This window comes from Archocentrus centrarchus, chromosome 5 (assembly GCF_007364275.1).
Source record: "Archocentrus centrarchus isolate MPI-CPG fArcCen1 chromosome 5, fArcCen1, whole genome shotgun sequence".
Taxonomy (NCBI): domain Eukaryota; kingdom Metazoa; phylum Chordata; class Actinopteri; order Cichliformes; family Cichlidae; genus Archocentrus; species Archocentrus centrarchus.
Window position 1 is genome coordinate 27,553,666 of NC_044350.1, and position 19,989 is coordinate 27,573,654.

The window sequence follows — 19,989 nt, forward strand, 5'->3', positions numbered from 1 at the left end:
CAGAAGGAAGATGATCCCCTCATTTTTAATCCTGCCTGCAAAGCTCTGATTGACTCAATTTTTCTAAATAGGGAAACAGCTATTAAAGAGCACAAGATGTCTTGAATTACTGTAAATCATACAAAAAAGAAAACATACTGTAAATACCTAATTTAAGTATGTAAATTGAAATTAGTGTGTTTTTTTCTACCTACATCAATGAAACTTCTGATATCCCTATAATTCATACAATCATTGCAAAGCAAGACAAAAAAAAAATGCTATGCCTCTAACAAATATGAAACAGAGCATTTGCACCGTGCTCTTCTCCTTCGGTTGATTTTCATCCTCACTTTGCTTTGAAGCTATTTTTTTCTCACAGTGTGTGTTCTTCAATGTGAATTCTGATTAGTTTTTGAAATGGCGGGATCTTTCATCTCAATCTTTCGCTCCTCTCCTCATGTTTCTCTTTCTCCTCCTCTGCCTTTCATTCCGTACTTCTTCCACTGCAGTGCCTCCATGTTGCATGGAATATTGGGTAATTATGCAAATACTGCATTAGTAGGAGATGAAGACAGTGCCGGGGTAACGGAATCATTCCTTGAAACAGCTCTCATCACTTTGGTCCACTGTTATCAACTGTGGGTTTTTATTGTTATTATCATTATTCTGGATGCCTCTAATGGATATAGAGAGTTTGATCATGCCTGGAGGTTAATTCCGTCTTCTGGATCAAAGCTGGCTTAGTTTCCATTGTAAAATAACAATCCCTGCAGAATTGTAAGGAGCGGATCTGCTGAAGGATGATTTGAATATGTTTCATCCTTCCACCCAAATCAGGAACACAAACCGATGCTGCTATTTTAGGAAGCATGAAGGGTTCACAGTGAAGCAGGAGATTTGTTTGCCTAGTGATGTGCTGTTCTTAGTATCAGTTCAGCTCCTAAAGCCAAATGACCAAAGCCGCAACTTCCAACTGCTTGTTCTCTTGTTGCTCCTTATAATGATAAAAAGCTGGGGAAAAATTTTTTTTTTCTATGCTTATGTAACAGCTTTGCAATGATTCATCTAAACGTGATGACAGATAGTGACAGGCTAATTAGAGGTTTACCATCTATCTTTAGACTATTCTTAGACTCACCCGTAGTAAAAAGTGTAATAATGGCAGTTAATTCTTAATATTAATACCATGCTTAAATTGTTTAATTAAGAATAATTAAAATAGCAGCCAGCAGTACGAGTTGGTGCTTCAAGCTCCAGTAGAGGATTTTTAATGTGAGCGTCACATATTTTCACACTTCACAGAGCTGTCCTCTTTTACTCACCTCATCCTTCGTTGCCTTTCTCACCTTTTATTATATTCCTGTTTGTTTGTTTGGTTTTGGTTTTTACCCAGAGTGAAATGTATTACATTCAGCAGTAAACAGAGAGGTAGAGCAGCAGCTCTGTAACCTGAAAGCCGCCAGTTTAAATCCCTAGACAGGCCATGGAAAGTGAGGAGTGAAAGTGGCACTCTCAAAACAACTACCACTAAGATGTCCTTGAGCAAAAATGATATTTTATGGATTTTTGATGACAGTGTTGCTGCTTTCCTTGGATACATAAAGGTCAAAATAATAATAATAATAAATTAATTACTTAAATTCCTTTGCTGCAGATCTACATAGTGCCCAAAGCAGCCATCTTTCCCCTGGAGGGCCTGGAGGGTCCCGAGGCTGAGGCCGCCCTGCTTAATAACATGCGTGTGTATGGGACCATCCTGTTGGCCTCCATGGCCACGGTGGTGTTCGTTGGCGTGAAGTATGTTAACAAGCTGGCACTGGTGTTTCTGGCTTGTGTCATTCTCTCCATCCTGGCCGTCTACGCAGGGGTCATCAAGACCGCCGTTGACCCACCTGTTTTCCCGTAAGCAGTTACAGCCAAGATAATCCAACATAATATATTCTGAACTGGTAACAAAAACCAAGACTAACACACATCTGAGCAGATCTTACCACACGTGACCTAAGCTGATGAAGGAAAACCAGCACACAATCACATGCTAGGTTTGCAGAACATGTCACTGCAGCAGTACTGCAAAGGCACCTGCATTAACTTATAATATTTCAAATTTTAAAGTTTAAAGATGAAATTTCCCTGAAAAATATACAGCCTATCAGTGGTCTTTATATCAGCATTGCAGTTCTAATGGCTCTGACAAAAATTTTTGCTTACCACATTTGTTTAGTTACTCTTTTATTATTTATATTTGTAAAGTTGTTGCACCAAAAATTACTAAATTAGCTATAACATTCTGTGCTTTTATTTCCTCCAGGGTTTGTGTTTTGGGCAATCGCACTTTGGTGTGGAAGACCTTTGATATTTGTGCCAAGACCATTGAGACAGCCAATGAGACAGTCACCACCCAGCTGTGGCTGATGTTCTGCGATTCACCTTTCCTCAACGCTAGCTGTGACAAATACTTTACGGCCAACAATGTGACTGTGATCCAGGGCATCCCTGGAGTCACTAGTGGAATCTTGGCAGGTTGGTTCATTCGTTTTGGATCCAATAATGTTTCATTTTCATGCAATGAGCCAACAAATGCTGTCCTTTGTCTTTTTATGTTGCTGAGTCACTGACGATTCACTGGTGTTCTTTCCTGGAAAGCAGGATGTTTTTTTAATGAATTGTTGGCAATGTAAAAGAATACAAAATACTGATTGTTTAAGTGTCTTGTTTTCCCTTTAATCTGTTGTTAAAGGTAACATTCCAGTATGGGTGGCTGCAGGTGGTGGTTGTTATTGTACTTATTCTTATTCCTACTATTCAGACATTTTGGGCAGTATATTATTACACTGAATAGAATTGCGGTTCGTGTTATGCCACACAAAGAAGCTCTATTTTTACTGTAAGTCAGAAGTCATTTCACAGCAGTTGCTTTAATGGTCCATTACATTCAAAGATGTGCAATTTTCACCTTTTTTTTCAAATGCAATAAAACATCTGCTCTCTTGATGTCACTGACATTATTGTCATGCACTCCACATACTGTAAAGACTACTGTTCAAGTCTTTCTGTGAAGGTTAATATGTTGGAAAACTGTGAGAGCCTGAAGATGTAATGTGAGAATTTAAGTAAATCTGAACTTATATGTATAAATTTTCAGCTGTATAGAAATCATACATGTGAACTGAATTTGTAGTTTTCGATGAAATAAAACACACAAGAGCTTGTAGGAAAAACAAAATTATTTTTTTAAATGTTGGATATTTACTTTCATATCTTTATAATAAATGTTAAAAATGCTGATTTCATTTCAAAAAAGTAGGGCAAAGTAATTTCTTTGCCTTGGGTTTACTGAAACCCTAGGAAAGCCCATAGCTAGTTTTATTCTACAGTAAACTGGGTTAAACAAGCCAGAGCACATGGTTAAATTGGGGCCTGTGAATGTTTTTTTTGTTTTTTTTAATCATTAGATTTGCTTATTGTTTGGCTGGTGTACTACTTTAAACTGATTAATAAAAGGATCCTTTATTTTCTGAGTGCATGAGAGACTTATAAAAGCACCAGTGTTATCTGTGCCCTGTTAAAGGGGATGAATATGTATGTACATATGATTTTTTTTATTTTATAATTGTAATTAATTTTGATTAGGATGTGGAAATGTTTTCACTTTATTTGTTAGAGATATAACACATTTACAATACTACTAAAGCAAAGTAATTCATCCTCGTAGTCCTTTCAGTACCACGTTTTTGGGGGGGGGTTTGTAGGGTCTTTACCTTACAATACAAAGCGCCTTGAGGCGACTGTTTGTTGCGATTTGGTGCTATACAAATAAAATTGAATTGAATTTTGAAAGCAGTAACCTTTTTTGCTTATTTGAATAAATACAAATATAAGAACTCAAAACTAATTAGAAATTTATGAATAGTGACTGACTCATTATTGGATAGCTGAAGAACAAAGGAGATTTGCTAATTACCCACAAATGAAAAATTTGGTTAGGCTGACATGCAGGGGGAAAAAATGTTTCTGTCTTTTAACTCGTTGTAATCTGGTCCTTTCTATGTTTCTTTATTTCCAATCCAGATAACCTGTTTGGGAATTACTATGAGAAGGGGGACCTCATTTCCAGGCCTAAGATGGAGTCAGTGGAAGACCAGGATGACGTTCTAACCAATGCTAACCGCTATGTGTTAGCTGACATCACCAGCTTTTTCACATTGCTGGTTGGCATCTACTTCCCATCTGTGACAGGTGGAAACCATAAACCACTGACATTATTATGTAGTTGTTTACTTATGAGAGTGGTGCTGAGTGATTGTTTTGTTAGCCATTTAAGAAATGGCATTGGTGTTGTTCTCAATGTCAGATATTTATTAAAGGTGAGTGAGTTTATTTGAATTGACTATATTCTACTGCTTGTGACACATCCAGTGTTTCTATGTACATAAATCTCTGATCTTGGTAATAATTACTTTACTGTTTCTCCAGGGATCATGGCTGGATCCAACCGCTCTGGAGACCTGCGGGATGCACAGAAGTCAATCCCCATTGGAACAATTGCAGCCATCACCACCACCGCCACTGTCTGTATCCTTTAACAGCTGCACTCACAGGCCCTCATACAGGCCACTGCATATACCTTCATATCTTTTATGTGTTTAGGCTTGTTGTTATACAACTTGGCATAATAAATTTGTAGTGATATTTAAAAAGGATCAGTTCATGAAGGATGCTGTAAGTAAAGGTCAAGTTTACAAATTTTTAAGCTAGACTTCTCAGGGTGCTTGCACTTGTATGGCACAAACACACTGACTGGCCTACAGGAAGCCTCCTAATTAAAGGTCAGCATTTTAAATTCAAAAGGGCCATAACTTTTGTGATACCAGCCTAATACCATCAAGTAGTCCAAAGTAAGAATGTACCATTCATGAGAACACATTTCTTTCCTTTGTTTAAATCATGGCGACTGGCTTCTGAATCATCACAGTGCCTATTATAGAGGCATTTGTTTTCATTTAAAACCTTGTTAATGTTTTAATAAATGCTTTATCTCTTTCTCTAAAATTTTTGACCATGTCTGCCATTTATGTGCTTTAACATATTAGACAGACTATACTGTGTAGTCTGAAGCACCCAATATTGAATATCTTCCATGTAATCAGCTTGGGAGCCATACAGATTTAATTAGTACTTCTAATCACATCATTGAGCTGCCTATGCAGTTACCAATTAATGAAACGGCAGCATGTTGCAATGTCACTTATCTCAGAGATATACTACACAAAATCCATTGATGTCATTCCTCAGCAAGTGCAGTTATTTGGTTTATTAGAAAATTAAGTGTTTCTTCAGAGGGAAATATTAATAATTGTTTTAATCACTAAACCAAGACTCAGTGTTAAATATTCACCATTTAAAACATTAAACTAGTCTCCATGAAATGACTTTACTTTCTTGAACTGTAACTGCTCAGACATGTCCAGTGTGGTTCTGTTTGGTGCCTGCATTGAGGGTGTGGTCCTCAGAGACAAGTAAGTCCATCCTTCATTGGCTGAGAAGCATCTCTGAATACAAAAGTAAGTCTGAGACTGAGTCACTCTGTTTATCATGTTCAGGTTTGGAGAGGGCGTCCATGGGAACTTGGTGATTGGCACATTGGCTTGGCCATCACCATGGGTAATTGTGATTGGCTCTTTCTTCTCCACCTGCGGAGCAGGCCTTCAGAGTCTGACAGGAGCCCCTCGTCTCATGCAGGCCATTGCCAAGGATGGCATTGTTCCTGCTCTTCGGGTCAGTCTGTTTTCTTTTCATATCAGACTTTATAAAAGAAGTGGACATAGTGAAGTGACGTCAATAGGGAACATTTTTTTTCTTCTGTTTCTATACTATATTTAGACACATGTAGTAAAACAGTTGCGTTGCAGACCTTTATTTTTCACAGAGAAAATTGATGAGGAATCAATAAAGAAATTAATCAGATTAAGCAGAATCAATAGTGGCATTAGTGCCAACAAAATCTTCTCAGGTTCAGATCCACCCATCTGCATCCTCAAACCAAAAATAGCAGGATACTGAAGATGTCAGATGTGAAGCTTCAAGACATAAATGCATGGGTGACATCACCACTATTACAACCATTTCTATTATAGAGTCTGTTTATTTATTGCATGGAATCACAATGTAATGACTTATCATACTGGAATTAAGAGGGAGAAAGCACTTTCTGCAGACTGCTCCTCAAAAAGCAATGATGTTAACATGTTTTCTGTGCTGGCCCTGCAGATCTTTGGCCATGGGAAGGCCAACGGAGAACCCACGTGGTCCCTCCTGCTGACTGCCTGTATCTGCGAGAGTGGCATCCTCATTGCCTCCCTGGATTCAGTGGCTCCCATTCTCTCCATGTGAGACCTGAAAAAACACTGTAATTTCTTGCCATTTGAAAAAAAAAAAAAATAATAAATTAAAGAAAATAAAGCCATGGGAGACTTCAGAGCAGTTGGTACGCTGCTATTTCTTAAACAACCTAAATGCCAAATTTTATGGGCTCTGAATCATCACACAAAAGAACAGACCATGTTCCTGCTTTAGTAATGCAAACATAAATACAAGTGAATGTCATAGATGTTAACATGACATTCCCCTGGGACTGTAATTGGTGAACTCTTCCTTGTAATGTTATAGTGAACAAGAAGAGGTTTGTTATAGTGTGCATGTGTGTTTCCTACAGGTTCTTCCTGATGTGCTACATGTTTGTGAATCTGGCATGTGCCCTTCAGACGCTGCTGAGGACACCAAACTGGAGACCACGCTTCAAGTTCTACCACTGGTCAGTTCGCTCACAACAAAGAAAGGGAGCAGCTGAATTTTTCTATTCACTAACAGTTTATATTGCATGTTTCTGTGTGTCTCCATGTCCCTCTCCATAGGACTCTGTCCTTCCTGGGGATGAGCTTGTGTCTCACTCTTATGTTCCTCTGCTCCTGGTACTATGCCATCGTCGCCATGGTAATTGCCAGTTCCATCTACAAGTATATCGAGTTTGCAGGGTGAGTGCAGCACAACCCCAGGAGATTAGATTTGTTGGCTTCCTTTGGCTGGCATGTATTGGTGTGTCATGTTTCCAGGCAGAGTTATTATAATTCTTTGTTTCTTTTTTTTTTTTTTTTCTTCAGTTTACTTTAGTTTCAGTTGGTTTCCTGAGTGAGTTCGTTGATTTCATTGGTTTGTTTTGTTTTTTTTAATGCACTTCATTTAAATTTTGTTTTTATTAGATTCACTGTTAGTTTTTGGTATTACAATATACATATATACTTTGACTTTATGGTTTCAGTGTTCTTTATACTGCAAATGTTGCTAGAGCTTTATCCTCTTCAGACTTTATACTCTTCTCCATGCACCTTGGAAGTAGGTGAAGTTGTGCCAAAAACCTCTCCTTTATTTCAGTAAACATGTTTTTTTCATATTTAGTTTTTAATTTTGTTTTAGTTAACTAAAGCAGCCTCATATCCAAGTTGTCACCGCTGGTCTTTTTTTGTTGGTAATTTAAATGGAAATGGGTGTTGTGGGCTTTTGTGCTTTCCTGTCAGAGTGTTTCTTTCTTGGCAGATCTCTTAGCATACAGTGCATTTCTCAAAGCAGCTCTGGTGTGATGCTCTGTTGTTACTTTAGCCTCAGATCTGTGTGTTTTAGTTCTAGCATGAAAGGAAAAAAAACAAAAAAATCTAAGACTGTGTTTGGTTGGGAGATGTTCAATTGTAAGACTCTGATAAGGATTGTGATCAGCTCTGTTACTTCTCCAAATCTTCGGCCCTTGTGTCTCAGGCTGGAAGACCCTTTAACTAATCAATCCATGTTTCTAATGTATTAGTAGAGACTTATAGACACTTAAATGCAGTGATAAGTGACATTCACCAGCGATGAATGATCTGTAATCATGTTGCATTATGTCAGAGTGTCATCTAAAAGGGGATTTGTTTCGCTGGGCTGACTTTATCACTGTCACTTCTTAAATTCACAGAGAAGCTGCAAAAACTGTTGTTCATGTTTTGACTGACAAATATTGATTGACACTTGCCTGTGTCACAGTGCGGAGAAAGAATGGGGTGATGGGATACGAGGTCTGTCTCTGAGCGCTGCACGTTACGCTCTCATGCGGTTGGAGGAGGGTCCCCCACACACCAAGAACTGGAGGTATGACACATGCACGTCGTGTTGTGTTACCATGACTCTAATTAACGTAGAAATTAACAGCACATCTGTGATGTTCTCATTTTTTCACTTAATGTGATCCTCCTTGTCACAGCTGTCAGACAACAAGTATTTGTAAATTCATATTAACATCAACCTTTCTTGCTATTTTTTCTCTCTCTCCTTCCAAACAAGGACTTTTACTTGGCGATCTCAGCCATTTCTTTCCTCATGGCTTTATTTGTCTTTTCACAGCTCTTCCTGTTTTTCTTTTCATTTGTCTTCTACTTTTTTCTACTCCATCTTTTCACTTCCTCCCCTCTCTGATCTCCCTTCTCTTCAGGCCTCAGCTGCTGGTGCTGGTCAGTACAGATGCTGAGCAAAATGTGGAGCAGCCTCGTCTTCTGTCTCTGACCAACCAGCTGAAGGCAGGCAAAGGTCTAACCATTGTTGGGACAGCTCTAGAGGGCATGTTCTTGCACAACCACGAACAGGCCCAGCGTGCAGAGCAGGTAGGGAAGATTTCACTTGTTAATGACAGCCTGTACTGTGACACTTCAATCACAGCAACATGTTAATACTTTGCAGCACAATGCGTTTCAACAACAATGGCCCAAAATCACCAAAGTCTGCACCACTGTCACTAAAATACTATATCCAGTAACACAGCTTCAGAACCATTGTATCACCACAAGTTGACAGTGGTCTCTTGATTTCAGTCTTTCATACTTGTTTTTTTGCAGAGACAAATTGCAGCCTACTGAATGACTGAAAAATCATTCAGTAGGCTGCAAAATGTCATTGTTTTTGTTTTTTGTTTTTTTTAAATATCAAATCAAACTCCAAGTGTGACCATGTGGATTTTAGTAACTGCTGCTTTCATAATAAGTTGTGTTTGTTGTGATTATAGTTCTTTTCACTGTTTTGCCTCTTGCCTCTGTAGGCACTGCGTAAGCTGATGGAGACTGAGAAGGTGAAGGGCTTCTGTCAGGTGACTGTGTCCTCTAACCTGCGTGATGCTACATCGCATCTGCTCCAGGCCAGCGGGCTGGGAGGACTGAAGCATAATGCTGTCCTGGTTTCATGGCCACGCAACTGGAAGCAAGGAGATGAGCATCAGCACTGGAGGAACTTTATTGGTTGGTTACTAGGAAGGAAAAAAGAATAATAATTGCATCCAAAGATATTAAAACCCAACAAAGATATTCTACTTCAACCAAAAACTCTCAGCATAAAAAATGTTTACTGTCTCCAACTCGTCCTGCTTGTGTTGAGAGGAAAGAACTTGAAAACTTCTCCTAGAAATACAGAGTACACCTTCAAAGACAAGAAGGAACATATTCAAGAAGAAAGGGATTTGCTTCACTAGTAACAAAAAACTCAAAAAAAAACAGAGACACATATAAAATAAAATCAGCGCTAATCAGTGTCATCCATAGCCATTTCAAAACAAAATGCTGAACAGTTTTAAAATGATAATAAACCTTCATTGTGTTTCTGTACGGAGACAGCTTATAGCCAACACATCTTATTCTTTGCCTATCTGTGTTTCTGTTCTGCAGAATTGGTCAGAGAAACCACCGTCGCTCACTTGGCTCTGCTCGTCCCGAAGAACATCTCAGCCTTCCCGTCCAACGGCGAGCGTTTCACCGAGGGTCACATTGATGTGTGGTGGATCGTCCATGATGGAGGCATGCTGATGCTACTGCCCTTCCTCCTCCGCCAGCACAAGGTACTGTGCAGTAGTTGCTGCTAAAAGAAGTGCACAAAACAAATGTGGATTTACAAACAAGTAAAGGCAAAGTAGAGTCTGGATTCACACTGTCAGAAAAAATTTTTTTACAGATCATATGAACACTTAATGAAAAGTTTTTTTTATTGTCCTCTGAGACCCAGCTCAGAAATGCTGACATTAGTAGAATTTTGTGGTGAGTTTATGTACTTATTAACAGGCAGCTTTATCAATGCTAATTACATTGCAGAAAGTCAGGCTCACTAATTATACAAACCAACATACAGAGGTAAGAAAACAGTGAAGATGTGCTTGAAATTTTGTTGTTGCTTCTCAGGTCTGGAGGAAGTGCAAGATGCGCATCTTCACTGTGGCCCAGATGGACGACAACAGCATCCAGATGAAAAAGGACCTGACCACATTCCTCTATCATCTCCGTATTGATGCTATGGTGGAAGTTGTAGAAATGGTGAGTTTACTCAAGGCTAGACTGACTTTTTTAAAAGGTGTAGCCACAATTATAAATATATACTCGCTATATATATACACAATATGGACAAAAGTACTGAGCCACCTACAAAATTATGCTTGCAGGACCTACTCAGCCATGGAAACCCATGTCATGAAGTGCCCAGCACACAGTTTTTGTGCTGGGCTCTAGGAGGGAAAAAATTTCACAGCTTGTCTTGTTGCAACATTGGCATCCTCTTACAGTGCCACACTTGAATTCAGTGAGCTCTTTATAATGATCCATTCTTTCATAAATGTTTGTAAAGGCAGGCTGCACAGTTATACACTTTTACACTTGTGGCAATGAGACTGAAAAATAATGCAAAGATTACTTTTGTCCATATTGTGTACTTTAATCTCAGTAACTTTCAGGTGGCTACATAATTACAATATTCAGAAGTGCCTCAAGCTTGGTTGCTCCAGACTGCACAAAGGGCGCATGACTGCTGAGATTGTTGCAGTGCAGAAGCCCAGTAAATGGTAGAAAGAACAGCATGAAATATGCATATCAGGTGAGCAGATATTGTCAAAAGCCTCCTTCCCTAGGTTCTGTATACTAGAGAAGCAGCATGATGTAAATCTGGGGCTCTGTCTGACTTTCCAAAACCCCTAATTAGTGAATAAGATTTTCAGCACTTGCAATTTAGTATATAATACTAAAGAAAGAGCCTGTGGTTTTCTTCAGCATTTTTTTTTACCCATACCCACAATTAGACATTTATGTGCACTGTATGAAGTGACTAACCATGTAACCAGTGTTACGAAACTAGGGAGTGTAATTTTCTGCCAAAAGCTATTTTATTTCATTTTTCACTGATTTATATTTGTCACTTTTTGTGTGTACAACAATCATCCATGCCGCCAATGTCTTTAAAGAAAAAGCTGTCTAAAATTGTCAGCATCTTGTGTAAAGTAGCTCTGTTTTAGCGTACCTCATCCTTTACCCTCCCCAGGTGAAATTTCTCCTATTTAGGAGAAAAGTAGTAACTTGTGAGTCCATCATGTCACAATGTCAAAAGATGAATCAGAAGAGATGGGGACAGGGTACACAGGATAAATTTTGGATTAGTGTAGTAGGAAAAGTATGCATAACATACAGAAAGCTTACACAAATTATTTCTTCTCAGCATGACAGTGACATCTCAGCCTACACTTACGAGAAGACCCTGGTGATGGAACAACGCTCGCAGATGCTTAAACAGATCAATCTGACAAAGAATGAGCGTGAGCGAGAGGTAAGAAAGTTTATGTCCAAGTTTTGTTTTGAAACCCACTCAAAGATGCACTCATAAACTTGACACAACGTGACAGGCCGACTTGGCATGGCTCGGCTTGATTGAACTTGACTTGATTTAACATGACATACCAGCCCCTCTGGACAAAAGCATATCTGTGGTTAAATTTGAGCAGTAGGACACCATATTTATCCTTTCTATCAGGCTACAGCCCCAGCAGAAACTTTTCTGTTTGACAGCATGATTATGTTTTGATTCATAAAGTAAATAAAAGATGCTAATCTCTGTGTTTCATTAATACCTCCACCAAATTCTTTGTTGAACTTGAATTGTGTCTGATTCATAAATGGAATATGTGCAGTACAGTTACTGTTGTGGTCACAAGTTTACATACACTCGTGATGGGCATGAATATCTTGGTAATTTTGGGCTTTTGGTGATTTATTTGAGCTGTTATTTTTCCAGGGTTGAATGATTGTACAGCATACATCTTTAATGACTTTTAAAAACAAGAATTGGGTGCGCAATTTTGAATTTATTTTGGATTTTCTCTTATCCAAACAGGATAAAAAATACACATACAGGCTCAAATATATATGTACAACCCCAATAATATTTGGTTAAATGTCTCTTAGCAAGTTGTACCTTGACCAGAAACATTTGGTAGCCATAAACACGCGTCTGGTATTCTTCTGGCCTGATATTTGACCACTACAAATAGTCTACAAATTTTCAACAGGGTTGAGGTCAGGGCTTTGGGAAGGCCCTTCCAGAAGCTTAATGTCAACCTGCTCTATCCATTCCAAAACCAGTTTTATTGGTGTTTGAGATCATTATCTTGTTGGAACACCCAACTGTGTTTAAGCTTCAATCTAGCTGTTAATTTGAGGTGAAGTTGGAGAATTTGGAGGTAGTTATCCATCCACTTTGTGCAATGTACCAGTGCCACTGGCAGCAAAACAGCCCCAGAGCATGATATTACCATGCTTGACACTTGGCAAAGTCATCGTAGGTTCAAAAGCCTACCTCCAAACATACTTCTGGTCATTGTGGCCAAATAGTTGTGGCTTCTTAGATCTTCGCTGAGTTCCTTGGACTTTCCCATTGTTCTGAGTATTGGGTAATTCAGTGAGGGCTGTCAAAAAAATCCTTTTTATGCTGACAAAGAGAAACTACCAGTTGTAGTCAGTCATGATCCCAATTGAGAAGTTAATAGGCCTTGGCCTTGTCAAATTAAACCTTCAGCACCACTTAAAAGATTTAAGTGAGTGTATGTATATATTTGAGCCTAAAAAAAAAATCCAAAATAAATGTATGTGTATATTTGAGCCTGTGATTTAAGTGAGTGTATTTATGTATTTTGAGCCTATGTGGATTAAAGAAAATCCAAAATAAATGCACACAATTCTTGTTTTTTATAGATGTATGCTGTACAAGCATTCCACCCTGGAAAAAGAACTGTTCAAAGAACTCATTAAAAGTCCCTTACTATGACATTCATGCAAATGATGAGTGTATGTAAACTTTAACTTTTTTTTTTTTAATAAAACATTGCCAGGATTTAACACAAATAAGTGTAAATGCAGATTCCTGACATGCTTTTTTTTTATCTTAAAAGAAAGGTTTTCTGCTCACATCACTTTTTTTTCCTCTTGCTCCTTCATCTGTGTCATCACAGATCCAGAGCATCACTGATTCATCCCGTGGGTCTATCCGGCGTAAGAACCCAGCTGCTGTAACCACCCAACTGAGTGTGACTGAGGACCCACCTGCTGCCAGCAAGGACGAGAAGCCCGAGGAAGAGGTAGGATTAATTTCTCCAGCAGAGCAAATCTGATTTCAGTTTGGAATATGAAGTTTGATTGGTCACAGGAAATTTCAAAATCAAAAAAGCACCCTGCTGTCATGATTTTTATTATTTAAATTAAAATATTTAACAATGATCTGAAATAGGTTAACATCAAATGAGAACAATACAGACTAAAAAAACCAAGAATAGCAGCATTAAATCACAACTGTCCAGTACTTAAAAGGGCAGTTTGGGATTTTGATTAATATCACAATCGTGCCTGTCTATAAAACTGGAACAGCCTTTAGCTTAGCATAAATACTTGAAACCATGTCCAGTTCAATCCACCAAGCAACACCTTGACAGATTTTTTTTAACCCCACAAAAACCAACATATAACAATAAGAAGCTACAGAGATGTATGTGAAGCTTATCAGCTGCTGGAGGTGGTCTCATGTTTATCATGAGCGTGATAATGGTATCAAGCATTTCCTCTAACTGCTGGCAAGAGAGCAAGTAAGTATTTTCCCAAATCCTGAATGTTTGCTTTTAGAAACTTTCATTGAAAGCTACAATCATTTGAGTGCAACAAAGATGTTTTTTCCCTTTCTGTTATTTTCAGTTTTCCATTGAATAGCATCTCATAGTATTTTCCTTTTAAAGTAATGTGCATTATTAAATAGTTGGGTTTTCTCACATTACTGACAAACAAATCAGGAAGTATACAGAAAGCAGCATAAGGCTCCTTAATCACACTTGTCTTCCTCTCCCTCTCCCAAACACTGTGGCTCTGTGACTTACCTGCATTCCTACATTTCCACCTCAACTGTGATTCTTTCAACCGTCCATGTAATATACATGTAAATCCACATCCGTCCACTTTTCCTCTCGTCTCATAGTCAAAGTCGGCCTCTTCCCCTGTGTCCCCCCCTGCCCAGGTCCAGCTCATCCATGACAATACCACCCCAGCCAGTCCTGCAACCCCAGCTACCCCCCTGACCCCTGGAGAGGGGGCTCAGAGCCCTGGGGCGCAGGTCCAGATGACCTGGACTGAGAAGTGTGATGGTGAGCCAGCCAAGCCGCCTGGAGCAGCCACACCAGAGGGCATCAAAGACATCTTCAACATGAAGCCGTGAGTATTTTGCGATGCTCAGTGAACCTTTAGCTGTTGTAAAGGTGAACTACCCTGACTTTTTTCCTTCAAGTTTCAAAAAGTGCTCCATCCAGTGCTCCATCAGCCATCTCTGGTGGCTGATGGAGCACAAGACTTAGGTTGATTGCAGGGGGAGAAATTAACTTTACTAAAAACATTAACAGCTTAGCAGTTACAATGATGTACGTTTCTTTTCTTGCCATGCTGCAGTGAGTGGGAGAACCTGTAAGTACCAAAGTCTCTATAAACCTCATTCAGTCCATTCACATCTTTATGCCGATCAACTCAAACACATGAGCAGATAAGCATCATTAAGAAAATGTGTGAATGAGCATTTATCACCTATATCAGCACTTGGCATCACAAAACATTTTGTCATATGCTTTAAAATATAATATCTGGATGTTAATCAGTGTGCATACATTTGACCTGCTCTCTGTGGCTTTGTCTGTACGCAGGAACCAGTCAAATGTGCGACGTATGCACACAGCACTCCGGCTGAATGAGGTCATTGTTAAAAAGTCTTCAGAGGCCAAACTAGTCCTCCTCAACATGCCAGGGCCACCCAGGAACCGAACAGGTGACGAAAACTGTATCCTTTACCCGGACAGAAAGTTTTCTGAGAGGAGTCTGCATTTGTTTCTAAACACAACTAATCAGCTTTGACAATTTAACTACTATATGAGTTTATATACACTCACTGGCTCCTTTGTTAGGTACACCTGTTCAGCTGCTTGTTAATTCAACAATTTTTTTATTTAACCTTTATTTATACCAGCAGCCCCATTGAGACTCAGTGTCTCATTTGCAAGAAAGACCTGTTTAGAGAAACATAATAAATTTTCAACAATAAAATAGAAATAAATAGGGAATAAAATGCCAGTCATATTAAATTACAGTCATATTAAAGTTCCCAGCGATGATGTCACAAAATTGTTTATATATCTTTTAAAGTCTACAAGCAAAATCATCTGTTTATGTAACATGTAGTCTGATAAATCAGAAGCGAGTAAACCAAAAACAGATTTATAGATAAAATGAAACCAAAACTCCTGCGTGAGGTCAGCGAGAACCAGTTGACCAGTGAATATAAGGTACAGTGGTGTTTTAGGGGTTTACAGCTAGTTCTAAATCTTAATACCCCATGATAAACAGAGTCCAACAGATGGAGAGAATGAGCAGGGGCATTCATGTAAATTAATTACCATAGTCCACGTGGGGTAAAAGGGTGGCTGTTTCTGAAAAAGAACCCCAGTTTCAGCCTCAATGTGTGACTTAAAGGAATGACTGTTATTGATCACAATACCAAAGTGTTTGTATGAGGCCATGGTTTCAATAATAGTACCTTGAAATGATACGAGAGAGGGAAGTACTGCTGGCACCCTCTTTAGACAAACCTTCACATTAACTACCACACCACCCTGTGTTCTGAGAGGGTCTGAGCAGTAAATGTTAAATCCACCACATCTTTCTCCAGTACAGATTTCGAAAGCCAAGTCTCAGAAACAACAATTATGTCAGCACCAGATTCAAATCACACAGATTCTACTCACTCGGCTCCGGACCCTCTGGACTCTCAGGTGGAGCAGGAACCAAGGATGAAGACTCGGGCGAGAACGAAGACTTGGGCAAGGATGAAGACTCTAGTGATGGTGACGTGGATGGGTCGATTTGCTGCAGTGGCGCTGATGTGAACTAGCTGGTCTGCTGCGGCGTTAATGATGTGGTTACTGCTTGGAGGAAAAAGGCAGAATCCCTCCCCTGGACAGGGTAAACTATATTGAACTGTCCATAGTGGTCGCATCCTTCTGTCATGCAACAGCTGTGGCAGGCAGGTAGAGTACCCCAACGGCAGACTCACGAGACAAAGGCTTAACTTAAACTTCAGCTTTTATTAGCTGGAAACAGAGGACTAAACAGGGCTGGATGGGAGCCAACAGACAAATTACAAAACTCACTGGAACAGGAACATACATGGACAGGAGAGCGCACAGCAGGAAGGAATCCAATGGCGAGAACGTGACAACAAATAGAGGAGACTTAAATACCAACACAACAACAAGAGGATCGGGAATAGGTGGAAACACAGCTGGGAATAATTAAATAAGACAAGACAAGAGGAAGTAAAGCTGGACGCGAAGCATGTGAGATGAGGAACGAGCAAAGCAAAACAGGAAACAGGTAGGTACGGAAACAGAGACATGAACCTGACATGAGACAGGGAGGCAAGTACATTAAGAAAAATCTAACTACAGCAACTCAAAACTAAGAACAAGGTATACTAAAGCCCACATGTAAGAAATTAAACATTTTATCAATGAATAAACAGAACTAGGAAACCCAAAACTGAAAATGCTGGTTCATGGACCCAGAATCATGACAAACAAGATATGCAGAAGAGCAGGGCAGGGCTACACTGAGGCTAACGTTTGCACAGGCTCACCAAAACTGGACAACAGAACATTGGAAAACGTTGCCTGATCTGATGAGCCTGTTTCTACTGTGACAGTGAGATGGTAGGGTCAGAATGTGGCACAAAGAACATGAAAGCATGGATCCATCCTGCCATTTATCAACACTGCAGGCTGGTGGTGGTGATGTAATGGTGTGGGGGATATTTTCATGGTGGACCTTGGGCCCCTTACTACCAACTGAGCATCACTTAAATGCCACAGTCTACCTGAGTATTGTTGCTGACCATGTCCATCCTTTTATGACCGCAGTGCCCATCTTCCAGCAAGATAAATCACCATGTAACAAATCATCATTCAAATCATCTTAAACTGGTTTCTTGAACATGACAGCAAGTTTACTGTAGTCAAATGGCCTCCACACTCACCAGATTTTAGTCTAATAGAGCACCACTGGGATGTGCTGGAATGGGAGACTTGCATTATGGATGCACAGATGATGCGTCTGCGGCGACTGTGTGATGCTGTCAATATAAACCAAAGTCTCTGAGGAATGCTTCCAGCACCTTGTTGAAAAATATCCCACAAAGAATTAAGGCAGTTCTGAAGGCAAAACGGGGTCCAGCCCAGTACTAGCAAGGTGTACCTAATAAAGTGACTGGTGAGTGTATAAGATTGCCAAATTGTGGATGTTTGAGATAGGTTTTGTTGTTTGTTTTTTCACCTCTGCAAAATTTCAGTTTCAAATTATTATTCAGTCATCAGCATTTCATATAAATCTGATTGACCTACAGATATATAGATATAAATTATAAAAAGCTTGTGAACTATTTTCCAAATGTATTATATTTGGAAATTAGATTACATTAGGAAACATGGTTTCAGGTTTTCAAGGTTTCACTTTTTAACTATAGGTTATTGAGTGTAAAGTGATGCACGGAGCATGCAAAAGGAGAACTTTACAAAGCAACTGTATGTTCAGTAAATCCTTCCTCTAGTTTCCTTAATTTGTCTCTCTCAGATATGGAGTTTCTTGAGGTCCTCACTGAGGGCCTAAACCGAGTCCTCCTAGTCCGCGGAGGCGGCCGCGAGGTCATCACCATCTACTCCTGAAAGAGCAAATCTCTTCCCCCTTATTACCACCCCTCTTTCAGCCCTGCTCCTGTGTCACCTGTATCCAAATCCTTCCATCAGTGCTTATCATGTTGTTCTTACTGTTTATTTCTGTGACATAGTTCTCTCACGCCCAACCGAATAACCCAGCTCAGCTTCAGCACCTCTCCCTCAGCTCCATCCCCAGTGAACTGGCGAGCAGTATCACATGCTAAGCTACTTTAACTCCAGCCAAAACACTACTATAAATAGTGTGGGCTCTCAACTGAATTAGATGCCATCTAGATTTGTTCTTGGATACTTTTTTTTTTTTGCTTTGCGAGATTGCAATTTACCACATTAACTCGCAGTGAGTCGTAGTCACTCGGTCAAGGAGGAGGGGGTGATGGGGCGTGCATGGGTTGTTAGCTGAGGTGTGAGCGCACATGCATGTATGTGTCTTTATTTGTGTAGATTTTTTTTTTCTCCTTTTTTCTGTTCAAACACAAATGTGGCAGAGATGCAGCTTCTCCTCGGAGAGAACGAGAGCCAGCTGAAATGAGATCAATGTAGGATTGTCTGTTCAGTTCGCTCGTGGTGATCGGACACCTCCCACAGCGTTCCGGCCTGCTGTCTTCGATGTGAATAACCATTCAAGGCAAAAGACACTTCTACCCACAGGCAGTATCACCTGCCGGAGGAAGTATGTACGTGTAATTCACAGTGGCATTTGAAGACTCAAATGGCATGTGGCTCAGACTTGCAGGATCTTTTCTTTAACCTGATCGCTCTTCAGCATATCATCCTTTCAACTGTTTTTGTGTTTTTGCTCCACTTGTTCGGTTGATTCCATCACCTGCACTCCTTTCAGCTCATTTCTTAGTGGCTGTTTTATCCCTGTGGCCACTGTTAGTGCCAAAAAAGTACAAGGCTAGCTTAGTTTGTTGAGATTGACACACAATTAAACTGTGAATAGTACATTTCCTTGCAGAAGGATGGTGTGACAGTCGAGTGGGGAGACGTGACAAAGCCCCCCCCCCCCCCTCCCCCCTCCCGTCGACCTCTCGTGTGGATTACTGTAAATAATGTACAAGCTCTGACGCGTTGTTCAGTATGAGTGTAGTATTTTTGTGACATACTAAAAAGCTTCTAATGGAGAGAAAAAGTTCCTTCGCTCAAAGGGACAGCTCAAAATAGCTGTTTTTAAAAAAGAAGTAATTTATTTATTTATTTATTGGATTTATTTATTGGATGGCATAGGCTCCTGTCACTATGATAAGCGTCATTGTAACCTCAACAAAGCACTGCACCTGCACTGTCCACCACTGTGCAATGAGTGAACTTTTGATGATTTTATCAAGTTAATTTAAAAAAAAAAATACTAAATGTTATTTTTTCATCTAGAGAACAAATGTGTATTTACGTTTATAGACTGAAGTTACACATATTAATGAAATAGCTGAATATCATCTTATCATTCAAAGCTCTATCATTGTTTTGCCAAATTTCAATACATTAAATGTGCCATATCGAGTTTTTCAGAGAAAACAAAATTCTGTTGATTCACGTTGGATGAGAGCAAAGTGTCCTAAAAGGGTAAAAAGAGGTGTCTGCGTGAAACTAGCATAGTGATGACACTCTAGTTGGAACGTCACCCTATAGACAATTAAAGAATACATGTTCAGCCCTCCATGAAGCACCCAGCTGTTGTCGACTTCTGCTCTCACCAAGTTGAGTTTTTGAACATCTATTGATTATTTGTTTATAGGGTCTAGCCTAAATAAAGAGAGGACAGTGGCTTTTGTAGCTAAACACTTTGTCCGCGAGAATGAACTCTATGCAGTAGACTCTCCAGTGAGATTTTCTATCCTATTTGATTGGTTAAGATTTGAGCCACATACGTCCCTGTG

General features: G+C 39.6%; 1 protein-coding gene across 2 annotated transcripts in view; it reads left to right on the forward strand.

The window, feature by feature from the left end:
- The window catches only part of slc12a5a (solute carrier family 12 member 5a), a 203,261-nt gene extending 184,216 nt beyond the window's left edge, over positions 1-19,045 (forward strand). The window contains exons 7-26 of one of the 2 annotated variants that reach the window (XM_030728712.1): positions 1,637-1,884; positions 2,294-2,505; positions 4,054-4,221; positions 4,459-4,557; positions 5,444-5,501; positions 5,586-5,760; positions 6,253-6,371; positions 6,698-6,796; positions 6,897-7,016; positions 8,056-8,160; positions 8,501-8,669; positions 9,101-9,296; positions 9,720-9,889; positions 10,227-10,358; positions 11,527-11,634; positions 13,313-13,438; positions 14,323-14,555; positions 14,787-14,801; positions 15,035-15,168; positions 18,009-19,045. In XM_030728712.1, the coding sequence (XP_030584572.1) occupies positions 1,637-1,884; positions 2,294-2,505; positions 4,054-4,221; positions 4,459-4,557; positions 5,444-5,501; positions 5,586-5,760; positions 6,253-6,371; positions 6,698-6,796; positions 6,897-7,016; positions 8,056-8,160; positions 8,501-8,669; positions 9,101-9,296; positions 9,720-9,889; positions 10,227-10,358; positions 11,527-11,634; positions 13,313-13,438; positions 14,323-14,555; positions 14,787-14,801; positions 15,035-15,168; positions 18,009-18,100 (2,778 nt within the window). In that variant the 3' untranslated portion in view covers positions 18,101-19,045. The remainder of the gene's footprint in view (positions 1-1,636; positions 1,885-2,293; positions 2,506-4,053; positions 4,222-4,458; positions 4,558-5,443; positions 5,502-5,585; positions 5,761-6,252; positions 6,372-6,697; positions 6,797-6,896; positions 7,017-8,055; positions 8,161-8,500; positions 8,670-9,100; positions 9,297-9,719; positions 9,890-10,226; positions 10,359-11,526; positions 11,635-13,312; positions 13,439-14,322; positions 14,556-14,786; positions 14,802-15,034; positions 15,169-18,008) is intronic. The other variant, XM_030728713.1, reaches the window with a different exon arrangement.
- The last annotated feature ends 944 nt before the right edge of the window (positions 19,046-19,989 follow it).